The sequence below is a fragment of the Postia placenta genome, assembly GCF_002117355.1.
Source record: "Postia placenta MAD-698-R-SB12 unplaced genomic scaffold POSPLAscaffold_3, whole genome shotgun sequence".
In the NCBI taxonomy this organism is placed as follows: Eukaryota; Fungi; Basidiomycota; class Agaricomycetes; order Polyporales; family Adustoporiaceae; genus Rhodonia; species Rhodonia placenta.
The window spans coordinates 3188859-3212620 of NW_020169834.1; the positions used below are offsets into that span (position 1 = coordinate 3188859).

Here is a 23762-nt window from a genome sequence, read left to right on the forward strand (position 1 = left end):
TCCACCTGTTCGCGGAGATGAAAAACACGATCCTGGAGGGCGGTGCTGCCTCCTTCCCAGATGCCCATATAGATGTGTGCCCATCGTTGATGTGCTTCTTCACTGAGACAGGGCATGATCGGTCTTCGCGCGGAATATCATCGGCGTTGACCACTCAATTGGCAATGCGAATCGTAGAGACACGACGCATCGTCCTACGATGGTTCCTTGGCCCAGCAGCTCGGGCCACCCAGTTAGGTCCGCATACGACCCTCTGGCTGTCCGCCACTCCAATTGTTCGAACACATAGGATTATGTTGGCGAATGTGGCGTGACCATGTCATAATGCACGACATCGTTTTGTGTTCCTGTGCATGGAAGGTGTGGCGTCAGAACGAGCCAACGCGTTGAGGTCTGGCAGCGGAAGCCTAGTGGACTGCGGTCGCGTCTACTGCTGGCAAACCGTAGACTCTCCCTCGCATCGTGTTTTAAGGTGAGAGTCTTCTTGCCAGAAACTCCGTCCATTGACCACGTCATAGAGATGCTTCAGGGAGTCCGACAATTTGAGCATGAGCCGGACACAGCCACGACTCGGTGGTTCCTTATGGCTCGGAACCATAGCACCTCTGCTGGAAAGTGGGCATCCCTGACGTCAGCCTATCGATTAGAATAGCTCATCAGTGCTCACAATGGTTCACCTGTGGAGCAGCATGGTCTGCTCGTCAGCATAGGGAGTTTGCAAGAGACCTCCCGACATTCAACCGCCTCGCCACAAGGCTACGCCATTAGCCACATTCGCCCGTGGGTCAGCCCGCATCGGCTTCGTGTACGTCGTGTCAAGCACTGGCATTCTCAGCCCTTCTCCGTGTATTCGACGGGAAATGTCTGATCTCTCCACAGAGACTCAAGACATTGCGTCGCGACGTATGATGTCGTGTGCCAAATTTGGACTGGTCCGATTGTGGTGGTGATTTTTAGGTGGCCGGAATGGTCACGCAAGAGCAGAGTTGACGTCAAGCGAGCGTACCAAGACCTGGGCTTAACAAGCTAGCAGACAATTTCAAAGCTTGGCAATTATGGTTTGAGACATCTCTTCCTACTTTATGCCTTGCTTACGGTGCATGCATGTGCAGAATCCTCAACCAAAAGTATCATCTTGCTGAAGTGGATCCGAATATGAGTCTGAACTTGCGGTGAGCCCCAGTATACCACAATATCTTTCTCATATTTACAAAACGCCACGCTCTTTCAGCTTGATCCCGCACCCTCACATGCTAGCGCATGCGCTGCGTTTGAGGTAGCGGAAAGGCGGCTCTGCACGGTCGTTACGGTCCGGCGGTATTCCAGGTTTGAGTGACAATGGCGAGCTCAGATAAGGTTTCGCTAGTGCAAATCGCAGTTGTGGGGCTGGTCGGGTGTGCTTCTTCGCGTCTTCCTCGCCCTCTGGGCGTACGCGTCCATGTGGTGAAGTGACGTTGGTGGGAATATATATAGAGGTAAAGCGGGGCAGTGCACTCCCAGGTATTTGTGTCCCTTCAAATCCTTCCAGTGCTTGCGTCAATGTAAGTGTTACATACCGCGATAGTGGTGCTTTGGACGAAGCTGATTGTGGCGCAGACACTCCAGTGGCCTTCAACTGTCGTTACTCGACTCAGCGTCTTGAGAAAAGTGATAACGATGTCCAACACTGATACTATCGACACTCCCACGGGACCTACCCCTTCTCCCATCACACCCACTATCACTGCCGCGGACGAGGGAGAAGCTACTCCTGATACTCCCACTAATTCCACTAATGCGGCCAATCCTCCGTCCACTATTCTACTGAATACGCCCAGCGCGATATCTCGGGTACATATTAGATTCTTAGGGTCTTGTTTCAGCGGGACTGACATGTTTGCAGGCTTCCTCCACCTCAAGCACATCGAGCTATGGCTATGGCGTTCGGATTGTAGAGCCGGATGAGGAGGAAGACGATGTGCCGTTCAAGCGGATGAAAGACCTGCAGATCGGCAAGTAAGGAGGTTGAAGTTACAGAAGAGGGAAATTGGCTTGTATTTCTCGATTTGTGAATACAAAGATGTGTCTCGGCAGTCTCTTGTTCGTGGCTGATGGGAGCAAGCGCTCGTCGATCGTTCGATCACCCGCGTCCGAGTCCGCGGCGCACCCGTGGCGACGGCCCTCTCTCTTTCTCTTGTCTTTCATCTTGCCCGACAAGTACTCTATACCCATGCCAATTCTCCAATACTAGGCTCGAAATTACTAACCATTGCTACGATGGCGGAAGACACGACCATCGTGGCCAACGATCATGGCTTCCTCTACAAGTTGAGCGCCAAAGCAGTGTCCCGATTACTCGACATTCCGACTCGTGCTATTGCGCGCGTGCGCCGACTGGACAACCTTCTCGACGCAGATAACACTGCGCGCACTTCTGGGAGGTTCTTGCGCAGCCATGCTGGTCACCGTGGAGACGAGCCGCTCGTAGGTCTCTCTATGGATCCCATCCCAGGACCGCTGGGGTTCCTCACGTCGGGTTACTTCTTTGGACTCTTCGTCATGGTGCGTATCTTTACTAGTTCGTCTGAGATGTACTGATTCGATCAGGGTGGCAGGCCATCGTTCTCAACCGTATTCAGAACATCGTCGTTCCTCCCCGGAGCAGCCTAGCCATGCGCATTCATGCTGCCCGAGTGCGCCGTGATCGATGGGCGCTCTACCGTATGTTCATCGGCGTCATCTTGCCAATAGATCTATCCTCTACAAGATCTCGTGCTCTCTTTCGCATCCCGTCCGTGTATGTACTTGCAAAGTCGCTCCTAATCTGGATCGTTCTGCTTCTCCAAGCATCCCACCTCTTCCCAACATGGAAGTGGGACTGGTTGCAGTCGCTCGGTTCCTGGGTATCACAGAAACAAATGGAAGACATATGTTGGTTCACTTTCACTTCCACGTGTGTGGCACTTGCGGTAGGTGCATTCACCAACGGACTCGAAGGGCTTCACTTCAACAACAATGCTCCGTTCAATCTGGTACGGTCTACACAGTCTGAGCGCATCTAGCTCGTCTGAATCATTTGCAGTTTTCGTTTGCATTCCAATTGCATATCTACGCGTCACCGTCAACCCATGCCGACAAAGTTCCCGGCTCACCTTCCAGGCCCAGTAAGCATGTAATCATCACCATCCTCCTTCCACTTCTGCAGGTATGTTCTCACTAGATCTCTTACACTTGATAAACGATATTGACCTTTTTACAAAGCTTACCTGGCTGCACTGCTTCGAAGCACACCCGCGCACTGCACGCAAGCGTCTTCTGCCGACCACTGTCTGCTCCATTCTCACCCTCGTGCACTTCCACACCATCTTCTGGCGTGCGTCTACGGAGTACCCGCTCACCAACCTCTTCCCGTGCGCCGTCGAGTCCCTCCTCTTAGGCATAGTCCTACTCGCCGTCGGGCTTTCCGCCGCGTCACAGCTCCTCGCCGAGGGAGCGCTCGTGCGTCCGCTCCTTGGACACGCGGGCGCGCTGCAGCCACGGCCCGAGGAGGACTTTGCCACGGCACTGGTCCGGATGGCGACTGCCGCGCTCGAGGCGACGCGCGTGGAGGGGCTGGGCAACGAGGTCGGCTCTGTGACAAGCGCGAGGGCTGCTGTCGCGCACCTCGCGGAGGAGGCCGCGGTTGAGTTGGATCGTGGCGGCGCGGCGATTGTGGCGGGCGGCGGGCGGGGATTTGCGAACGAGGTTCGGCACGTGAAGGCGCGCACAGTGCGCGGCGGTGATTCGTGGTCAGAATTTGTCACCGGCACGGGCTGGCTGCGAAGCCTGGGCTGGTTCCTCCTCGCTGCTATGCGCCTGGGCGCGCGGTTGGGCAGGCAGGCGTGGCGGCGCATACGCGATCGGGGAGCGCCGGCGCGTGCCCAGCCTGCTGTACGTGTGGTGCCCGCTGTGCACATGTACCAAGACGAACCCGACACGGACGACGATGATGCTGACTTGTACCGCCGCTTCCTCCGTGGGGACCTGTTGAACGACGAGGACGACGGGGAGTACCAGCCACCGCCGGACGCGCGGTTTACAACGCCCTTCGACGATGAGGATGGCGAAGGGGATGAGCGGGCTGAGCTGTACGCAGACCTGGAGGAGGCCGACGTTGCGCCTGTGTTGCTCGCGCACATGACGTCGGAGGGGCCGCTAACGCGTCGTCGGTTCGGAGGGCTTGTTGCCGGTGCGAGGGCAGGGCCGGATATGAGCCAGGGACGTGTTGAGGACGATGAACGGCACGTGGATAGAGCGCATGAAGAGGATCCGGACGTGGAGAGGCGGCGAAATTGCGTGATTTGCACGGTGGAGCCAAGGGAAATCATTTGCTGGCCATGTCGGTGAGTGCTGATTGTTGTGTAGTTATACGGGACAGTGCTGATCATCACGGATAGATGTCTTGCGCTGTGCGACGACTGTCGAGCAAACCTTGCGTCTCGGTCGGCGGCGTCAAAGCATACATGCCCTTGTTGTCGGCGCAGGTGCGTGCATTCTACTTCGGCTTGAAGCAGCTGCTGATACGTGTGATGTATAGTGTGGAAGGGTATTCGAGAATCTACATCCCTTAGGCCCTTTTCGGCGCTGTAGTCATTGTACTTATTCAACGCAAAATGTTTACTGAATATTTATTCCTCTGTTCACCAAGACCTTGCGGAACGGTGCATTACGGACGTCAGTGACTGCCCTGACACCACCTGATAATGGGTTCTTCCATCGGGTATCGTATGCCCACCTGCAGGGCTCCGCTATAGGGTGCGTATCCAACCACCCATTGTGCTCTCTGATGATAACGGGATGCTTAGATTATACTTTTCAAGTGTGTTCCATAAATAAAGTAGCAGCCTCACCATTTGTGCAGTCTAGCCGCTCGTATGGCTGCACGCTGGTTAATCAACTCGGTCCCGGTTGTAGGATGTGGCCTGCTTCCCTCGCGGTCTATCATATGTGTGCCTTTGTATCTCGGACTGCGGACCGCTCACAACTGCTGCTGCAGGCTAGAGATTTTGTATCTCGACATTGAGGAAGACCGTAGCCATGATGCAAAGCAGCAGTCGAATGGTGTATACCCAGAATAATAGTCGAGCTGGAGATTATAGCTCACCAAGAGGGGACGGAAGATGGGCAGATTGAACAACAGTGGCGACATTGCGTGTTGAGTCCCTCGTACAAGACGTACAAAGCGTCTCGCGCAGGTGTCGTGAACGCCCATTAATTGTGAGTGTTCCCATCTACACTTTTCTTCGGGGGCTTACTGCCTACACATTATTATCAGCTCCGCATTCTCTGCCGATGATTTGCCTGCCATCTTTGTCGTGACAGACCCAGACGACACCAGTACTCCTCGTTGAGTAGCTAAGTCAGGGCTACGCACTATAAGGGATGGAAGAGAGATGTCGATATAGATGCCACTATATACGACCCATGACTCGTGACCATATGACTGGGGATTCGATCCCCGAAGTGGTCGTTGAGGTTTTAGTTGACTCTTCCTGCAGTCGGTCTCATCCATCCTTGTTTCGCCAACGCTTGGTTCGTCTAAAGCCAATTTCCGTAGCCAATCATGAACTATACCTCTGTACTGCTTCAGCATTGCATAAGCTCAAGTAGACGAGGTTGGCTCGCGCGCGTGTCATTATTAAATTCCAGTGACGGGGTCAATTCTATTTTCCATGTACTCGAGATCCACAATGTGTATGTAACCGCTGTTGCTCTCCGGGCATCTCGGTACCTCACCGACCGTAATGGAACCATATCTAATAGACGCAGAGCACTGCCACATCGTGCACCGGTTCTGTCACACACGCGTCTCCGCGCTCAATCTAGTCATCTGGGCGGCTGGCTTGTTGGCTTAATCAGCGTACTCTATGGATTGCTCAACCATGCCAACAGAGGGCTTCATTGAGCCCCTGGATTACCTTCTCCAGGATTGGCACTTGGAGTTACCGCCTGACGCAAACCCACGAAATGTACGCAACGTGCCTCGTATATCGGCCCGACGTCCTCATAGTCTTCTTTTAGTCCCCTGGTCTTGCCCAAGTCGAGCATGCCATTACCCCGTTAAATGACCACAGCCGCGGCATGAATCGTGATGAATCCACATCTACTGACCAACTTGGCCAGGTGCGTGCCCAACAGCTTGAATGCTATGAAGGGGTGCTGACCCGGATGTTGCACAGCTAAAGTATACTGGACCGCACCAACCCCGAATAGTGGACATACCCTTCGATATCATAATGGTCATGTCTCGGTTCATGTCAGCGACCGAGGTCATGAACTTGCTCAGCTCATGTCGCAAGCTCCATTCCTTCATCGATGAAGAGAGCATCTGGCTGCACTTCTGCAGTCGCTATGGGGTTCGCGACCGACAGCCTTTTGTGGGACGATCTTTCAAAGAAATTTACACGTGCTTACTACACACCTATGGCCCTTTGCTTGGTACTTGGGCTGGAAATCACCCACCCATTGGGAACATACTCGAATTTCGGCTCCAGCTTGGCCCTGGGATGCCCGCCGCAGGAATCGTCGGGGAAATCTGGCATTTCGACCGTGGACTACCCAACAAATCCCGTCTTTTCGACGATTTAACGCGCACTGCGGTAGTTCTCATCACATTCCCTGACCCATCTTTGGGAATCACCGTCGTACACCCTTCGCGATATGCACAAGTATATTGCTGCGGAGATATGTCACGTCGCATCGTGCGCCCTCCTACCGAGTGGCACGAAGCGAGCTTACACACACTATCCCGTCTAGCGACACTGACCAATACTGATATCGTTTCTGGTCGCTACAAATATCCCGATTTCCCCGGAGCCTCATCCTGGTATGATGTACTCCGCCCCTTCCCTCGACTGCATCCGCTTGTCCAAGTTACGCCCAATGAGTCCACCTCGACATACGTACGTGACCGGGACGTGACCGCAAAACCGTGCGCAATCACCCTTGGATGCCCCAGCGGGGACAGCTACATCAGCTCGTATTCTCACCGAGCGATGAGCGACCTGGGAGATCTCCCTGCTACCTATTATTTTCCCTTATGCACAGAAGTCGTGCGAGGTATACCGCCCGAGTCCGTGGAATGGACTCCTGCTTCTTTGAGGGGATTGTGGCTGGGTGATTATGCCGAAGTGGGCACGGAATGTATCCATGTAGAAGTGGATGAGGGGAGCAGCACGCTACGCGGGTGGAAAGTCACTGGAGATGTCTTCGTTCCTCGGGGGACAACGACCTGGGACATCCATATAGGCGTCCCTCTGGACATTAATGAGGACGGTTGGCGGATACCTGCGCTGTTAGAACACAGCGAAGTCCATCAAGTATACTGTGGCGCGATGAGATTCGGCAATGGGTATACGTGAGCATCTTATCCAACTACCAGGACATCTCCGTGTCTGACCTTGCTTGACATGCTACAGTGACACGTATGTGAATACCCTGGCTTTTCTTGCAGTCACGGGACCAGACGATATGACAGTCCTTAGCTCCGACGGGCGGAAATTCACTTATACGCGCTACAGGGAGAAACACAGCAGTCGTAAATCTTAGATGTCAAGATGAATACGGCCACATTTTCAGATCTGTACATGTATTTTACATTGTTCTCCGTGAGAAACGTGATATTTGGTGTTTGTACAGGCCCAGCGGTGGCAACCATATTCAGACCATTGATTGCGGTCCTGTTCATTTGTTGGTGTTGATTATTCATCCCAGAGTGGCTCTTCGGGAAGGGGAAGGAATGCTTGTCTGGATCAAAAATAAATTAGCAAGGTCACGATCACATTCAGAATAATGTAGATGGAAGGAATGAAACATGGTGTAAGAAGAGAAGCGTTGTCGACGACGGCCATCGCAATTCAATAATCTGTAGTGATGGAAGGCTTGTCCTTGTACGTACTATTACTGCTTGCTCTGCGATACCAAGGCGGAGGTGTTAAGGCGTGGGCTCATCCTCAAACACGTGAGTGAGTGTGCCAATCTATAGAGGCTGATTTCTAAGTGTGATCATTGGTCGGTATCGCATTGATCGAAAGAAACGGACAGACCATCATGCAAGGGGATCGTCCCCAGAAAGGCCATAGAGTCGCGAAATGGTCTCAGGTCGGCGGGACCTAGGGAAAAACATAGAGCAAGACTCAAGTGGCGGAAGGGCGACACTTGACAGGATCTCGTGATATTGGAGCTGGCGTGAATACAAAGGGAGCACCGCACCCAAGTAGAGCAGTAGTTCGAAGGCAGATCATTACCTTTTTATCCACAGACGGGCCTTCGTGGATTTCTGTTGACTCTACGAGTACTGGCGCTCGTCCCCCCTGAACCGTGGGCCAGCATTGTCATAACATGCTCCCAACTATCGATGGACCGGCTGAGAGACTATTCAAGTATCTTGTCTCCTAACACAGGCTATGGTGGCGCGCATCACCTGATTGCTTAACTGAATTAAACACGTACACACCCGTCTCGCGACCAACAAGCAACGAGATAAGCACTAGGAGCCTGGAGGAGCTTTGATTACAACAATGCAGCACATTGCTTGCTATGAAATTCGGGGATGGCCGAACGCTCAAAAGTATGGTAACATCAGCGAGCCGACTTGTGTCATCTTGAACCATGAACGTATGCATGAAATATGAACAAGTGAAATACATCAGATAGCATGAGTGACAGAACTGTCAACAAGGGTGGGGCCGAGATGATACAGACATCCACGCTTTTCCCAAGCATTCAGTGCCTAGAACGTTATATGCTTTGACGCTCGAGGACGATGTGATGCTCAGATAGAAATTCATGCTCTCGCCTTGACATTAAGTTCTGATCTTCATGGGCGCATGACCGCGCGAGCCGTCGAATTGCGCCGCAGTCCAGGGGACATATAGAGCAAGACGAACGCATTCCCACAGGGCTCCCCAGCTATAGCTCACTCCCTCCCGCGCACCGCGACCAGAAGATATTCAGTTTTGTCTCCAGAGTGCTCTCCGGTACACGCGCGGCCAGTGTCACTGTCCTGTGTCTATCATGGGCACCCTTCAGTCAAAATTCGCCCGAGCCAGGGATACGCTTCTATCGCAGTCCTTTAAAGTATGGGACCAACTTCGGAGTGTCTTTGCGAGTGGAAACATGGGTCGAAACCCTACTATGGAAGATATGGAAGACATGATGGACGACGACGGAGAGGAGGCTTGGGCGGACTTTGAGAGGACGCGTGCGGATGCGCGGGAACAGATGCGTGAGGAACGCAGGCGGGCAGCGGAACGTGAGCGTGCGGAGGCCCAGCGAAGGACACGAAAAGAGGCGCGGCGCGAGAGAGAGCCGCAGACAGAGGCCGCCAGGGCACAGACCGCTGCGGCGAAGGTAAAGAAGACATCCAGGTTGGACATCGCGCCCATCATCATGCCCACCCGTCAGGAGTACGAGGCCACCAAAAGGCGGCTCGATTACCGGGAGGGGTACATCCATTTCGCCGTCGCTGGGACGTCCGGCAGCGGCAAATCATCGCTGATCAACGCCTTCCGCGGCCTTAACAACGGCTCAGACGACCCGACCGTAGCCTCTACCGGCGTGACCGAGACCACCGAGCGTATTACTCGCTATCCCGACCCGAACGAAGCGAATCCCTTTGTTTGGTACGACATCCCTGGCGCCGGCACGTTGAGCGTGCCCGACTGGAAGTACTTCAACAACCAGGGCCTGTACATATTCGACGCGATCATCGTCCTGATGGACGCTCGCTTCACTGCGATAGACATCGCGATCCTGCAAAATTGCGCGCGCTTCAAGATCCCCTCGTACATCGTGCGCTCCAAGTCCTTGACGCATATCGAGAACGTATCGAGAGACATGCGGCGCACGAGGCACTCCGAGGTGCATTACGAGCACGCACGCGACAAGTATATGATGGAGACACGGAAGAGCGTCAGTACAAATCTGCCAAAGGCCGGGCTGCCGCCTCAAGCAGTTTACATGGTCGACACCGAAACTCTTTTGGACATCACAGAGGGAAAAGTCCCAAAAAAGGACATTGATGAAATACGGCTAGTTGAGGACATCTTGCTAGAGGCTAGGAACAGGAGGGTGGATATGGCGTTACCGTTAACAGTTTCATTGTGACCACGTACTTTACTTCCGCAGTCTCGGGTGCGTTGCTGCGTGGAGTCCGTATACTAGTCTTGAGATATCCGTGTGTTGTGTTCTGTATAATGATTTCTTGTAAGCCTTGAACCACTGTACTATGCGTTCACCGCCAGGACACCCCCAAGGGAGGACGAGTGGCCATTCATTGTGCGCCCGCAAGGTTGCTCGATGCACTGAGCTCAGAAGGTTCACTGGAGGAGAACACGGATCGTCAGCCACTGGCAGCGTGTCAGGAGCGATCTAACAACACGTACATTCACACTGTGGTCATTGCAAAGGCAGAAGATGTAAGTGACTAAAAACGTAGCAGCTCGCAAGAGCTACTCGGCGCCAAAGCCATTGAGTCAAGCCGGTACTGGATCTTCTGGATGTCAAATTAAGCCCAGTATAGATGCCGTCAAAGCCTACGAATAGTTGTCATGGATGTGGCGGCGAGGCCTCGAATGAACGGTGTGACTTCTGGGACAGGTCCACCCGAGATACAGCGGATAACCTTATGTAGCAATCTCCCTGACACGCAGAATGCAAGCGCTCGCACAGGGAGCCAATGAAAAGGCGTGTGAACGGGGAGAAATACGGGGGCCAGGGTATCCGGAGGGCCTGCAGGGAAAGAGACACCCCAGAAACCCTCTTTGCTTTGCGCGACAAATAGTGGCCGCTCCCCAAGACGAGAATGGCGTCGGCCCAGGCGGGGTCCTCCTCCGCGACATCGTCCAACCCTCCCATCCTCGCTGCAGGCGACTGGACAAAGAACCTCGTCCATCTCGCAAAGACCGCAGAACTCAAGTGCGTATTCTATCTCCTCCTTCCTCCCACCCTGCGTCTTGCCCTCCGTCTGCCCCGACTTGCACCGGGAGACAACCTCGTCTTGCGCCCAGTACTCTCCGTCTCTACTCTACATCGCGACCGCGCTTGCGCTGATCCTGCCGTACTGACCCCCGCTCTCCCTTATATGCGCGCGCCGCCCATCACCACCCAGAAAACATGCCCTCACGCTGCAGCTCCACACAGCGCACATCCTCTCCGCGCACGCGTCCCTCGATCAGAAGAGCAAGACGATCCAAGACATGAAGGAGCAGAAGAACAAGTTGAGTCTCACCGCTGTCCCCGCACGCCCGCGCGCTGATCGCCGCGCGCGCCCCCTCGGCAGGCTCGATAGCGAGCGCATGCGGCTGCTCAACTGCCTGCGGCAGGTGAACGAGGATCGAGATCAGGTGCGTACCGCGCTGCTCGCGATCTGGCCGCACGCCTTACTCGATGCGATCGCCAGGCCGACTTGATGGAGGCCACATTGAACAAAGAGTGCGTGCCGCACTTCCACTGCTTACAGGGCCCGTTGTCGCTCGACGGCATCCTCCGTGCAGCAGCATCGCTGCACTGCTGTCCGTGTCGCGCTCCACCGGCGCCGCGCCGACCTTGTGCACGATTTCTGACGCCTTCTTACCCAGGTGCGATGACCTGCGCCATAAGATCCAAGCCATCACCGACGGCGAGTACGCCTCCGCGAAGGCAGACGTCGACCGCCTCCGGCAAGAGCTGGGCCAGTCGCCGCTGCCCAGCCTCCAGCAAACGCTCGAGGAAAAGTCGCAGCAGTACGTCCTCCCGCGCCGCCCCCTTCCTTGCGTCCTCGCCTCCCGACCACTCCCCTCCCGTGAGCCGCCACGTGCTGACCGCATGCTAGATATTTGAAAGAACTGCGTCTGCAGACGGAGAAGGCCACAGCGGCGGCTACGGCGGGCAACAAGCGCGCCGCGGAGGACAGTGCCGCGGAGGGCCAGCCGGTGGGCAAGCGGCCGCGCGGGCGGCCGAAGGGCAGCAAAACGAACAAGAACAAAGGGAAGGACGCCACGGGGGCAGCAGCAGGAACAGCGGGCCCGACTCCGGCGTCGTGAAAGTGCCAGAATCGCGCCGGGTCAATCGTGTATGGTTACGTGTGTGCAGTTGTCGCGTTGTGGACGGTAGATGGTGGCGGAGTGGCTGATGGACGGGTTGCGTTTTCGTTGCCGGGTGTGCACACCGAGCAGGACCGGGGTGCGAGTGCGCGAGCCCCGGTGTTGTCGTGCCTTTTTACGCTCTAAACTTCCTGACGACGGTCGCAGGCAGTTAGATGGAACCCGCGCCGGGAAACAGCTACGACCCGATTTCATTTACATTTCAATTTCGACTGATTGGCCCTGTGTTGTAAGCTACCAGATGTTTGTACGAGTATGATCGCGATAACGGACTATGCACGCCACGTCCCACTGTGCTATTCATGACTGCTTTGGCTCCGACGCCCCTCTGATTTACTCTAGGTGGGTTTTGTTTGACGCTAGTGCGTCGGCACGACCCGAGGCGACAGGAGCGCGCACGGCGACCTGACCACGGCCAGCGAGCAGGGTGATTCACGCATACCGGACATGTGCATGATGGTCGACAGGTGAGAGAGGGCTAGCATGGTCACGGCGACTGATCAGTCATATTGCGCGCTGTTGCAGTACTAGTCGGCGCTGACTCTCTGAGTGATATGCGGCTGACCAATCGCGCCACCGAGGCGGGATCCGCGCGGGACAGGAGGATTGGTGGGTGGCTGAGTCAGGTCCGCAGGAGCGCGGCACGTATGTCATCTCTCGTCGACATCTCTCGGCCGGTTAACAAACGTGGGTGACTCGGTGGCCTCAATATCAACGGCCGAGCCGGTGCGCTTGTGGGCGAGAGGACGCGCAGTCGTGTGGCTTGGCATCGTGCGTCCGCGCCCGGCGGACGGAGATGGAATATTATGAATATGGCGTCTGGACGCCCAACTCATCCCATGATCTACCTCGATGTTCGGATCGGACGAATTCGCGCACAGACGGATATCGGTGGGCGTGCGGGCGCCTATGTCGGGACGTCGCCGCGATATTCTCATGGGCGGAGGAAAGAGCACCGGAATGGACGCGCGGTGCCAGATCTGGTACTGGATATGCCGCGCGACCGGATCGGGGCCGTTCGTGCATAGTTGCCCGATAGGGCAGGCGGCGGGCATCAGTGCATCACGCGTCATTGATGGCAGTGCGATGAGTGCTAGTGCTTCAATTGACACGAGACACGTTTGACGGTGCACAGAGTGCGCGTACGCGAGCCGGCGACAGGTGCGCCGGAGGCGTGGCGGGGTGTGCGTGGCGACCGCCGCCCGACCGGTCCCAGGCCAGCGCGGCCGCTTCATGCGTTAGTGGCGCGCCGCAGCTTGGGCGGGCGTGATGGGCCGGGAGCGGTGCCATCGCCAGGGCAGTAGTGCGGCGACAGATGCATCGACGATGGGCGGCGCCGCAGGCAGCCCTGAAGCGGAAGTGCGCCGCCGGCAGGCACGCGCCCGAGTGTGGCCGTGACAGTGGCATCATCCTCGGACGGGCAGGCAGTAGGTTATTGTGTGGTAATGGTGATTGCAATGGGCATGTTTATGGGAGCGATCGAGCGTGAACCTGTAGACGACCCTCGAGTGGATATAGAACTGGAGCTAAAAATAAAAATAAAGCTATGTCTATACTTACGATGGTGGCCTGCGCGCGCAGAGTGCATCTGTCAGGAGGCTGCAGAGGAGCCGGCGCAAGCTTGAGGATCTATTCTAATTTTGTATTCATGTACGGTGTGATACATGCAGCAGCGGATGCGGCGGTGACGACTGGTGTCTGCGCTGAATTTAGACGGACATGGCGTGGACGGATGCAGATATAGCACGGGACGAACGGCCGAGCGAGCGCCGGGCAGAGGGGAAATGGAAACACGCCGCAGGCGTTGATGTGTATCCGGATGGGGGAGGGCACTATTCGGTCATGTGGCACGACCGAATCGGGAGAGGATAGATTGGGCTGGGAGTGGGATGCGGGAGGGTGGAGCGCGGGGAGAGGTGGGACGTCGGTCGCGCGGGCTAGGCGGGTCTGTGGCGTCGATGGAGGGATCGGCGACGGTCTCGGCGAGCCGTGGCCCTCGGAGGGAGGGGTGCGAGGCGCGCAGCGATAGAGGGAAGAGATAGAGCGGACGTCGTCGGGCGAGGAGGGAAGCACACAGGACGACGTCCGGCGGGCACTTTAGGAAACAAGCGGCCTCGGGGGTGTGGGAGGGCCGGGCGCCAATGGGGACGATCGGATTCCAATCGGACGCGACGCTGCATAACGCCCGTTTTCGTGCGATGACTACAGGCAGCGCAGGGTTCATTGGCGTCATTGGGGACGAGGGCGCACAGGGGCCGATACGCGTGATGCTCAGCTACTGCGAGCGCAGGCGTACGTGTTAGTTGGACTAGTCGGACACAGGCTTGCGGACGCAGCAGCCGAAAAAGCGTCGGAGTGTGTCGCGCAGCTGCACGGTGACGCTGGCCGAAGAATTGACAGACGGCTCGGCTCGGCAGGGCCTGAGTCAGGGCGCTTGCTGAGGCTTGGATCTGAGATGAGACGCTGCCGATGCCAGAGCGCCTGGTGTATGCATCCTGCGTCCGCCACTGCGTTTATATACCCGCCCCCGTCGTCTCGATGGGTCCATTCTGCACAAGCCCCTCAAGGGTCCCCAAGCCCGCCCCGTCCCTGCAAATCATCCTCTCTGCCCGCCATGCACTCCGCTCCCATTCACAAGGCGTCCCTCGTCGACCCCTCTTCACATCACCCTGCTACCCTCCAGCTCGTCAAAGTAGACATGTCCCGCAACCTTCTTGGTAAGCGCCACACCATGGCCTCACCCCTGCCATCACTGACCTCCCGCCAGAATATGTTGTGGATAACGTCGTGGACACTGTCGACTACGCCCTCGGCCGGCCCTCGTCCTCGTCCCGCGGTCGCTCCCTGTCTCGCCACTCAGAGCACGCCAAGTTTGCCCAATTCGTCGCCGACGTCGTCCGTCGCGCAGAAATCACCGTCCCCGCCCTCCTCGTCTCCCTCGTCTACATCGCCCGCGCAAAGCCCCACCTCCAGATCGCCCTCGAGCAGTGGGCCTGCGAGCGCGTCTTCCTCGGGGCGCTCATCGTAGCCAACAAGGTCCGTCCTCTTCTCTCCTTCCTCTCCTGGTAATCCAATCTGACCCATCACCCTGCAGTATCTCAACGACTCCACCCTCAAGAACGTCCACTGGGCGCTCTGCACCGGCGTCTTTGGCAAGCGCGATGTCGGCCGCATCGAGCGCGAGTTCCTCGACGTCCTCGACTGGGACCTCTCCGTCTCCGAGGCGGACCTTCTTGCGCACCACCCCGCCGTCATGGCCGTCTCCCGCCCGCGCCACCACCACCGCGCGCACAGTCCCGTCCGCGAGCGCCCGCCGCCGTTCTCGAACGAGAGCGACGACAGCATGGACGCCGACTCGGACGTGTCCACCCAGCCGAGCGCGTCGCCGCGCACCCCGGGCGACGTCGCGCTGCCCGCTCCTGCCTCTGCCAAGCACGAGCACGCCCGTGCGCACGCGCACCTCGGGTACGCGCCCCCACCGCCCGGGCACTTTGTCGTCCTCCCGACGCCGCCGCCCGCACATCTCGCGCCGCTGCCACAGGACGCACATCATCACAGGCCAGAGCCGCCGCGCCAGCCACTGCCACGCATGTCGTCCGCCCTCCAACTGCTCCACTCGTTCCCCATGCCCCATCTCCCGTCGTCGCGCCCATCCGCGTGCCGCCCGCTCGCTGCGCCGCCATCGTCGGCCAGCGCATATGCGCGGCAGGTGCTCGCATGACCGCCGACCCCGCCCCACTCTCCTTCGTCTGTTGTATAAAACCATCGCGCGCCGCGCCCCGCCGCTCTCGCTGCTTCATTGTTGTCCCCATTTTGCATAGATACACTACGTACACACATGGTCGGCCACCGCTAACTTATGCAAGTCCCCACCGTACACGCTCGCTAATCGCTGCTTTCCATGATCGTTCTCGATGTACCACTACCAATATCACGCCTCATTGTACAGTACTAGAATCTTCCGAATCAAAGATTCGTCTTGACTGCGTCATACTGCGCGCGTTTGCCGAGGACTGCGTCGCATTCGCAGCGGATGACACAGCGCAGGGTGAGTCAGCGCCATACTAGCATCCGAGTGTGCCCTGACGGTCCGCGCGGATCATGGCGGACGCGTGACGTCACGCGCCCGATGTGTGAGTAAGGGTGTAGCAGTCATCTCCGCGCGTCCACGCTCCCCGTCGGTCGCCGTCCTCCAGGACATTGTCATTCGGACATACCGTACCGATCAGCACACATATCGCTGCTGCTGCACACGCCCCGTCCTCTACATATCGCGCCATCGACCCAGGCCTCTTTCCTTCCGGCCCAGGCGTGGTTTGTCCTTGCAGGGCTTGCACACTCATGCAGTCCAGACGGCCAGCTGCACGTCTGCCCGGCGAACACCATCAAGTCGGGTGCTGGCACTTCCATATTTCAATACGCAGTGTGCGATTTGGAATGGGCCTCGGCGCGCGAATGCATTCCTAGGTGCAGTCCCAGCGTCACGATGCTTGCGCTATTGGCCGCTTCGGGTCTGGGCACCGATGTAGCAGCCAGCCCATGCATCATGAGACTACGTCCCAGAATACTCTCCCAGCGAGGCCGTCGACAACGGGGAGGGGGGGCGAGTAAGCTTTGCAGAAAAATGTTGACGAGAACACCCACAGTTAGAAAAACTCACAGTGCAGACGTCTTGGACGAGGGGCTCGCTCGACACACGACATCGCCATCGTCGTTCAACCTACTGATAGCCAATCCTCTCCGACATTCGCGCCCTCCTCCGGCATGCACCGGTCGCTCGCGTTCGATGGCTACTGTCTCCTATTCGTCCATGGTGACATGTGCAGAGCCTCGATGCCGCAGGGGCGGTGCTTGACCAGCCGCTCTACGCTCAACGAAGGCACCCCCCATATCGGGCGGTGCGCGGTGCGCACGCGCCGGGTATCGCGAGGGCGACGTAGGCCGCGTCCGAGACCCGGGGCCGAGGTTCGATAGAGCCGCGTGCAGCCCGTGCTCACGACTCGCAGGGACGGCCCTAGGTTGGCCTCGGCTCTCGAGGCGTATGGGGATGCAGGAACGGGCGATCCTGCTATTATCGCGGAACGGGCGACGGGGATCGATTGATACAGCGGATAGGAGCTTGGGGAGAGGTCGGTCTCCGTCGCGCTATTGGCTATCAGAAAGGTCGGGATGCTGAGCGACACCGCAGGGAGCGCACAGCGACAAACGTGTCCTCATGCCGTGCCCTGCGCAGCTTCGCATCATCCTGACGTATCCAAAGCGATTTGAATGCGATCGCCTCCTTTGTGCATGTTTCCCGACGCATCCTAGCGAATCCGCTAGCAGATGCGTCTGTGTGATTCCCCTGAATGAGAGTACACGGTAGCAGAAAAGCGCGTCGAGGACAGTCGGTTGGTTTGTATGCAGGAACTAATGAGGCTCGCTAATGTCTTGTGCAGACAGACATCTCGGCGGTTTTCTATGCGGGTAACCAACTCAACTCAAACATATCGCTTGGCGGACGCACGAGACTCGAGATGCTTGGTGCCTGATCGTCGATAGCTTCTCAAACAGTTAGTTCGAAGAGTCCTTGAACGCATAGTACGGTATCAGCGTTAGAGTACTAGTAGTGAGAGTAGGCGTACCGTAGGGTGGATCCCAGGCAGGATTTCACTGTAAATGCCGGATGATGTTGCATGTGTGAAAACGTTCTTGGCCAAGGGGTTTAACATGGACATGAAGGCGACTCAGGTCACGGTGCATTGGAAGTATGATAAACAATAAATCGACGGCGAGCGGATTATACATGTCGGACGGCACCATTCGGGTTAGCAATTAGCAATACACACATGTCAGTGTTACAAGAAACCGTGGCGAGTTAGGTCAGACTATCCAGAGGGCGAAGCAGCGCCGGTGGAAACAGACAATGAACTTGGCATCATATATGCATGTCGGAAGGCTCAGGCGGCAGTGTCTCGCTCTCATGATCCTGCAAGTGTTTCAAATAGCAAGTACTTGCGCTAGGTTGTCGTATCTGTCAAACCGCTGTCAACGGTAGCGTCGACCGAGCGTGCAACACGTACTGGAACACGTTGTGGTTTCACACCGTTGCTTGAGCTGGAAGTAATGGTCCCAGCGGGAAAGCCTAAATGACATCCTCCTTGATTACGTTGGTTGTAGACAGCGCCGACACGTTGATGTTTTAACTGGCCGAATGGCAAACGTCCGATAGTGTATTTCTCTTGAGGAACATCGCGGCTATGACAATATTGATATTGAACAACGTTGGCGATCGCGAACAAGAGCACTGTGACAGAAAGTGGACAGCGCGTGACATAACGCGATTGAGACACAACGTATGTCACGCCACGCTCGCGACGCGACTCGCGCTCTAATTGCCATGGCCGCACTCGGTAGCACTGCTCGCAATGGCGCCCCAGCTCCGCTTAACGGGAGCCCAGAGAAATCTCACGACGAAGATCAGTATCTATCCCTCATCCGAGACGTTCTTGCCAGGGGAGAGGTGCGGCCAGACAGAACTGGTACTGGGACCCTCTCTATCTTCGCACCGCCCTCTCTGCGGTTCTCCCTCGCGAACAACACCCTACCCTTGCTCACTACAAAACGTACTTTCCTCCGCGGCATCCTTGAGGAACTCCTCTGGTTCATCCACGGCTCGACCGACTCGAAGCTCCTCTCCGCCAAGGGCATCAAGATCTGGGACGGTAACGGGAGTAAAGAGTTTTTGGAGAAACGTGGGTTGGGGCACCGCCGCGAGGGAGATCTTGGACCCGTGTACGGCTTCCAGTGGCGGCACTTCGGCGCACGGTACACGGACTGTGATGCGGACTACAGTGGGCAAGGCGTCGACCAGCTCGCAGAATGCATCCGCAAGATCAGGGAGGACCCAACGGACCGTCGCATCATTCTGAGTGCGTGGAATCCTGCAGGTGCGTTTTCTTCCTCCGCAACTACGTAAGACTCCGCAAAATACCTTCGTCGGTGGTCGTTTCATGTCCGTGCACCCTTCCTCTTCTGTCTTCACGCGACAGCTTTCCATCCCTGTGCTGTTAATCCCTCATCCGAGAAACGATGCACTGTGATACACCAGCCATGTACTGTCACCGACGAAGTCATCCACGGAGCCGCGCCGCTGATGCTCAAACAGACATCCCACTCATGGCACTCCCACCCTGTCACGTTCTCTGCCAGTTCTACGTACACCTACCTCCACCAGACGCGCCCAACGCGCCGCGACGGCTCTCGTGTCTACTCTACCAGCGCTCCGCAGACTTGGGGCTCGGCATCCCCTTCAACATCGCGTCATATGCGCTGCTCACCCACCTCGTTGCGCACCTTACGCAGACAGAGCCCCACGAGCTCATCATCCAGCTCGGTGACGCGCATGTGTACCGCGATCACGTCGACGCGCTAAAGGAGCAGTTGGAGCGGACGCCACGCCCATTCCCAACGTTGCGGTGGAATAGGCGCGTCGAGGACGTGGATGATTTCAAGGCCGAGGACATCACGGTGGAAGGGTATCAGCCATATCCACCTATCGCGATGAAGATGAGCGTATAGGAGCGGTAGGGTTTATGCTGGAGTCGGGATTGTTACGGCGTCCTACCTGTATTTTTCTCAGTGTATTGGTGAGCTCGTCTTTGCGTGAACGATGGTGCTCGGATCGAGAGCTGATGATGCCCCACGTGATGAACCAGCATGTCAGTCAATGATGCTGTAAGAACAGCTTCCGTCGCAATCGGAGAATGCAGTGATAATTCACTGTTAACTTGTGCATTTCAACGGTCGCCATCCTATACATTGATCCCAAGAAAATATGCATATTAGACCATGCACTCCGAACTCGATGTAAACATGACAGGAGCATACGTTGCGCGCGCATAGGTGACGGCTCGCCAGCTCGGATAGGGACGCGAATCGGGGTATATAAATCCAGTATTACCGTTGCAAAAGACCGACTACAGTGGGAAATAGCTTCTTCGTATGCTAATTTGCGCGAGCAATTGATAATGCAGTTGAATTAGAACCGCTGGCTAGGAACACCTTCCATGGTGTGCTGTCCTGCAGCTCCGAGGACGCGGCCCTTCGTCGCTCTCGTCATGACGCAAGGATTGCGGTTGGAGACCCGTCCGCAGGGACTTCCACTGTTTGCGTGCCGACGCATGACTCTTTGACCTCCTCCGAGGGCGTCGATGGCGCTGAGCCCGTTTCTTCTCTGAGTTGTTTCCATGTCTTTCCTCCGACCTCTTCCTCCCATACGCCGCCTTCCTCGTTACCCACACACGGCTTCCTAGCTCGTCAGCGGCAGTATGGGTTCTGCAGCGTTGGTACGCACCTCTGGTATATGCTCCTGCGCCCCATCTAATGTAGAATCTTTTACCCCATGCACAATGGGTACGTCTTTCCGCTCGCCATCCTTGCGCGACTTGCGGCGGAAGAGCGTGCGGCTAGCACCCTTGACGAACCGGCCTATCGCCGCAAACGCCTGTTCGGCAGGGTCTATCCCGAGGTCGTCCGGCTCGATTTCCTCTGCAGGGCTGGCCAAGTCGTGGTCCCACACAGGGGCAGGAGGCGGAGGTTCAAGGGCCTGGAGGGCCTGGATATTGGACGGGGTGGGTGGGATGCCATGTTCGCGTAGCATGCGGCGGTGGTGGAGAAGACGTGAGCGTGCGGCGACGCCGAGCTGGACGGAGGACTTGCGGCGGCGGGGCTCGATTGGCGGGAGGGGCGCGAAGGTGACATTGGTACGCGAAGGGAGAGTGAATGAGGTGGACGCGCGGAGGATGGATGTGTGCTTCTTCGTGGACACAGAAGTCGAGGCAGAGGGAGACGATTCGACAGATGCGGGGGTGGCGAGAGAGGACCGGGAGGACTCCGGCGTTTCTGAACTGATATCAGAGGGAGAATCTGCGAGAGCTACCGTGGCCATTCCGCGGTGCGTGGTAGCACTTGTGCTGGGTTCCTCGGAAAAACAGGACTGGGAAATGGTGATTATGGTGAGTAACGGGAACGGGGACCGTCCAAGGCGAGTAGAGTAGATCGAATCACGGTAACGAACGCGGGCATTAACGTCGGCGGACCCTGCGAGCTATCTGTATGCGCTCGGTATAAGCACTCAGTGAGACGATGTGGAGGTTCATACCGTCGAGAGGTTGTTGCACGTCGTTGCCGTGGAAGGGAGAATATGGATGGAGATAAGTAACCCTGCGTCAGGATAGGATCACGTCCACCGCAGCCCCTAACCCTAGTGTCCATCATACACCTAACCCGACCACGTACGAGAGTGTGATCATACTTCCTCCAAACCTAATATTGTATCTGACCCACGACTATGTCTACCTCGCGTGCTGAATCTCAGGTCTCCCAATTCGGGCGCAGACGGTCTAATACAGTTCAATCTATACATAAAAACCCACCTTTGCCCGCGACCCCCCTCAAAGTGGGCGACTCGAAAACGTTTACGACCTGGGTCCATGAACCAAAGGAGTCCACCAATGTCATTCTGAATCCAGACCACTGGCCTGGCGTTACAGAAGGCGATGTCCTGCGGCTATCGAGCGGTAGCGAAGCTTCGTCTGGCTTCCTCTTCATCGTACAGAGAGATGAGGGCCTCAAACGCCAACTGCAGGTATAGTCTTGCATTTCCGGGGATGTGAACTACATAATCAATAGTCCACTGCTTCGGAGAATGTCAGGTGTCGGTGCCCCAATCTGCCGCCGACCAATTCCAGCTCAAGAATATGAGCGAGGTGACACTCACAAAGGTGACGGTCATCAACGAGTGAACATCTTGTACTGGAGCTTAATGAGATCATCAGATAGACCAGACGCAGTACTCAGCAGACTACATTGAACTGACATTTCAGGACCAGTATCTGGGTCGCAATGAGATGTGGAGACTGGGCTCAGACCTAGTCGGGCAGTGCGTTTACATAGAACAGGAGATATCTTTCATCGGCGTCATAACTGCCAAAGTGCACGCAATTTACATCAATGGCAAAAAGGTATGATACGTCGCGTTTAGGTGCGCCTTGGGCTCACTACATTGGCCAGGTCCCTGCCGCATATGTATCGCCTGCGACGAAAGCTATCTACCGCTCCCTCTCTGCCAAGGTCACCATTTTCATCCAGGTCTGCCGTGAGCTCTGGGAATTCGCAGGGGACGGCGAACGCTACAACGAGAAGATCGTGCATTCCTTCCTTCCTGCGTTGTTCGCAAAATGGAGTGCGTCTAACACGAATCACATTGTCACCATCGTGCTTATCTCGCGGGTCTTCTACGACGAATCTGAGCTCAAGGACGCCGCTGGTCCGCTCCGCCGGGACGAAGAAGGCCGGTCGTACAAAGACTTCTTCAAGGTGATAACGGACCTCGAGGTACTATCAGACTGGAAGCCGACGCTCGTCGACCTCAAGACATCTTTTTGGGAGTTCCAGCGCGATATCCTACTCGCGCACCATTACCACCGCCCATCGTCATCATCACAAGTGGAGCCAGAGCACGTTCGGCTTGTCGGGCAGCTCTCATACGCGCACGACGGCCCCCTCCTGGAGGCGCTCAATCTCGGCTTGCAGCCGACAGAGACACACTACATCGACCGGTCTCTCTCCTTGACGGGTTCTTCGACGATCGTGATCACCCCTGGGACCGGCTACTTCCGTGTGTCAAAGTCGCTCTTACGCCTCACGACTACTCGAGTGCTGGACCAGGGGTTCGGGGTGGGGCTCGTCTCACTCACTAAGCCACCATTGCACCAGAGTTCGATTTTCGCGTTCCAGGGCGTCGAGCCTGATCAGGCGTCAAGGTACGGTGCTCGGGCGCTGGACCCACTGTGGGGCGGTGACGGTATCGGTGAGAGCTCCAATTTTGTCAAGACGATATTCTGGTGGGAACCGTTCTGGATGAGTGTGTCGTATTGGGATAAACAAATGGATCTACCGTTTCGAGAGGATCGGTAAGTCCTTCTCTCGCTCGAAATTGTAAAACGGTCTAATATGCTTGAAAATAGATTTGTTTCTCGTGCGAAAATGCATGAGATTGAGAGGTTGGGACTATTGGATCACGACGTTCTGTCCAATATCGAAATACCTTTCCTGCCCGCTCCTGAAGCGATGACATCCTCTTTTACGTCGGCGGAGTCAATTAGCCGTGCCGTCTCGCAGGAAGAAGCTGACGCCTTTGACGTGGACATATTTGCCCCAATCGCAAGCGATTCTCCTGCAGTTACCAGTCGTAACTCCGTCTCCTCTCTCACCAGCAGTGCCCCAACAGTGATCTCATCGCGACTTACTGAAAGCCTGAAACGATCAAGCCTTACGTCCGAATCCTCTATGTCATCCGTCATGGAGGAAAGCGTACAGCAGATCGCTATTGGGGACTCGACATCCGAAGTGGAGAATAGATTCTTATCGGCAGCTATGAACACCCTGAGCACATCACCTTCCCAATCCTCAATGCGCTCTGTGCGCTCCGCAAGGTCGCAGAACAGCACGATCTCAGCCCGCTCCCCGACGAGCCCACGCCTGCGGGCGACCAAGCTCAATGTCTCTGTAGCTAATGCCAAAGCGAGCTCCCGTCTTACTCCTGCGTGGCTCTTCAGTCCCTTCCGGAGCGGGCCCAGTCAGCCGCAGACATCTCCTGTTTCCGTGTCTACTCTTAGT

The 23762-nt window shown here is 56.5% G+C and overlaps 9 protein-coding genes across 9 annotated transcripts; 8 read left to right on the plus strand and 1 right to left on the minus strand.

Moving 5' to 3' along the window:
* Window positions 1-1656: 1656 nt before the first annotated feature.
* POSPLADRAFT_1054416 (hypothetical protein) lies at window positions 1657-1999 on the plus strand (the record flags this gene model as incomplete). The annotated part of the gene is made up of 2 exons (XM_024480516.1): window positions 1657-1830; window positions 1883-1999. 2 exons carry the CDS (start codon window positions 1657-1659, stop codon window positions 1997-1999), a joined length of 291 nt encoding a protein of 96 aa, XP_024342470.1.
* A 476-nt stretch (window positions 2000-2475) lies between these two features.
* POSPLADRAFT_1044986 (hypothetical protein) lies at window positions 2476-4589 on the plus strand (the record flags this gene model as incomplete). Its single annotated transcript, XM_024478651.1, has 6 exons — window positions 2476-2541; window positions 2595-3011; window positions 3062-3184; window positions 3241-4361; window positions 4416-4502; window positions 4556-4589. 6 exons carry the CDS (start codon window positions 2476-2478, stop codon window positions 4587-4589), a joined length of 1848 nt encoding a protein of 615 aa, XP_024342471.1.
* A 1311-nt stretch (window positions 4590-5900) lies between these two features.
* On the plus strand, window positions 5901-7566 carry POSPLADRAFT_1136065 (hypothetical protein; the record flags this gene model as incomplete). Its single annotated transcript, XM_024484637.1, has 4 exons — window positions 5901-5987; window positions 6040-6141; window positions 6198-7375; window positions 7437-7566. 4 exons carry the CDS (start codon window positions 5901-5903, stop codon window positions 7564-7566), a joined length of 1497 nt encoding a protein of 498 aa, XP_024342472.1.
* Window positions 7567-9174: 1608 nt separating this feature from the next.
* On the plus strand, window positions 9175-10125 carry POSPLADRAFT_1135488 (hypothetical protein; the record flags this gene model as incomplete). Its single annotated transcript, XM_024484586.1, has 1 exon — window positions 9175-10125. The coding sequence occupies one exon, from the start codon at window positions 9175-9177 to the stop codon at window positions 10123-10125; it is 951 nt and encodes a 316-aa protein (XP_024342473.1).
* Window positions 10126-10843: 718 nt separating this feature from the next.
* Window positions 10844-11987, plus strand: POSPLADRAFT_1077364 (hypothetical protein; the record flags this gene model as incomplete). The annotated part of the gene is made up of 6 exons (XM_024482951.1): window positions 10844-10935; window positions 11129-11236; window positions 11300-11363; window positions 11420-11451; window positions 11598-11772; window positions 11862-11987. Coding segments are annotated over 6 exons (597 nt in total), but the record flags the coding sequence as incomplete, so codon positions are not given.
* Window positions 11988-13941: 1954 nt separating this feature from the next.
* POSPLADRAFT_1054421 (hypothetical protein) lies at window positions 13942-14334 on the minus strand (the record flags this gene model as incomplete). The annotated part of the gene is made up of 1 exon (XM_024480517.1): window positions 13942-14334. The coding sequence occupies one exon, from the start codon at window positions 14332-14334 to the stop codon at window positions 13942-13944; it is 393 nt and encodes a 130-aa protein (XP_024342475.1).
* Window positions 14335-14715: 381 nt separating this feature from the next.
* Window positions 14716-15822, plus strand: POSPLADRAFT_1032341 (hypothetical protein; the record flags this gene model as incomplete). The annotated part of the gene is made up of 3 exons (XM_024476846.1): window positions 14716-14818; window positions 14869-15137; window positions 15196-15822. 3 exons carry the CDS (start codon window positions 14716-14718, stop codon window positions 15820-15822), a joined length of 999 nt encoding a protein of 332 aa, XP_024342476.1.
* A 2384-nt stretch (window positions 15823-18206) lies between these two features.
* POSPLADRAFT_1065340 (hypothetical protein) lies at window positions 18207-19875 on the plus strand (the record flags this gene model as incomplete). Its single annotated transcript, XM_024481934.1, has 4 exons — window positions 18207-18223; window positions 18537-19030; window positions 19249-19729; window positions 19799-19875. 3 exons carry the CDS (start codon window positions 18207-18209, stop codon window positions 19659-19661), a joined length of 924 nt encoding a protein of 307 aa, XP_024342477.1. The 3' UTR covers window positions 19662-19729; window positions 19799-19875.
* A 609-nt stretch (window positions 19876-20484) lies between these two features.
* Window positions 20485-23007, plus strand: POSPLADRAFT_1044992 (hypothetical protein; the record flags this gene model as incomplete). Its single annotated transcript, XM_024478652.1, has 7 exons — window positions 20485-20717; window positions 20740-21097; window positions 21460-21729; window positions 21797-21865; window positions 21920-22105; window positions 22155-22906; window positions 22977-23007. The coding sequence occupies 7 exons, from the start codon at window positions 20485-20487 to the stop codon at window positions 23005-23007; spliced, it is 1899 nt and encodes a 632-aa protein (XP_024342478.1).
* Between the last annotated feature and the right edge of the window lie 755 nt (window positions 23008-23762).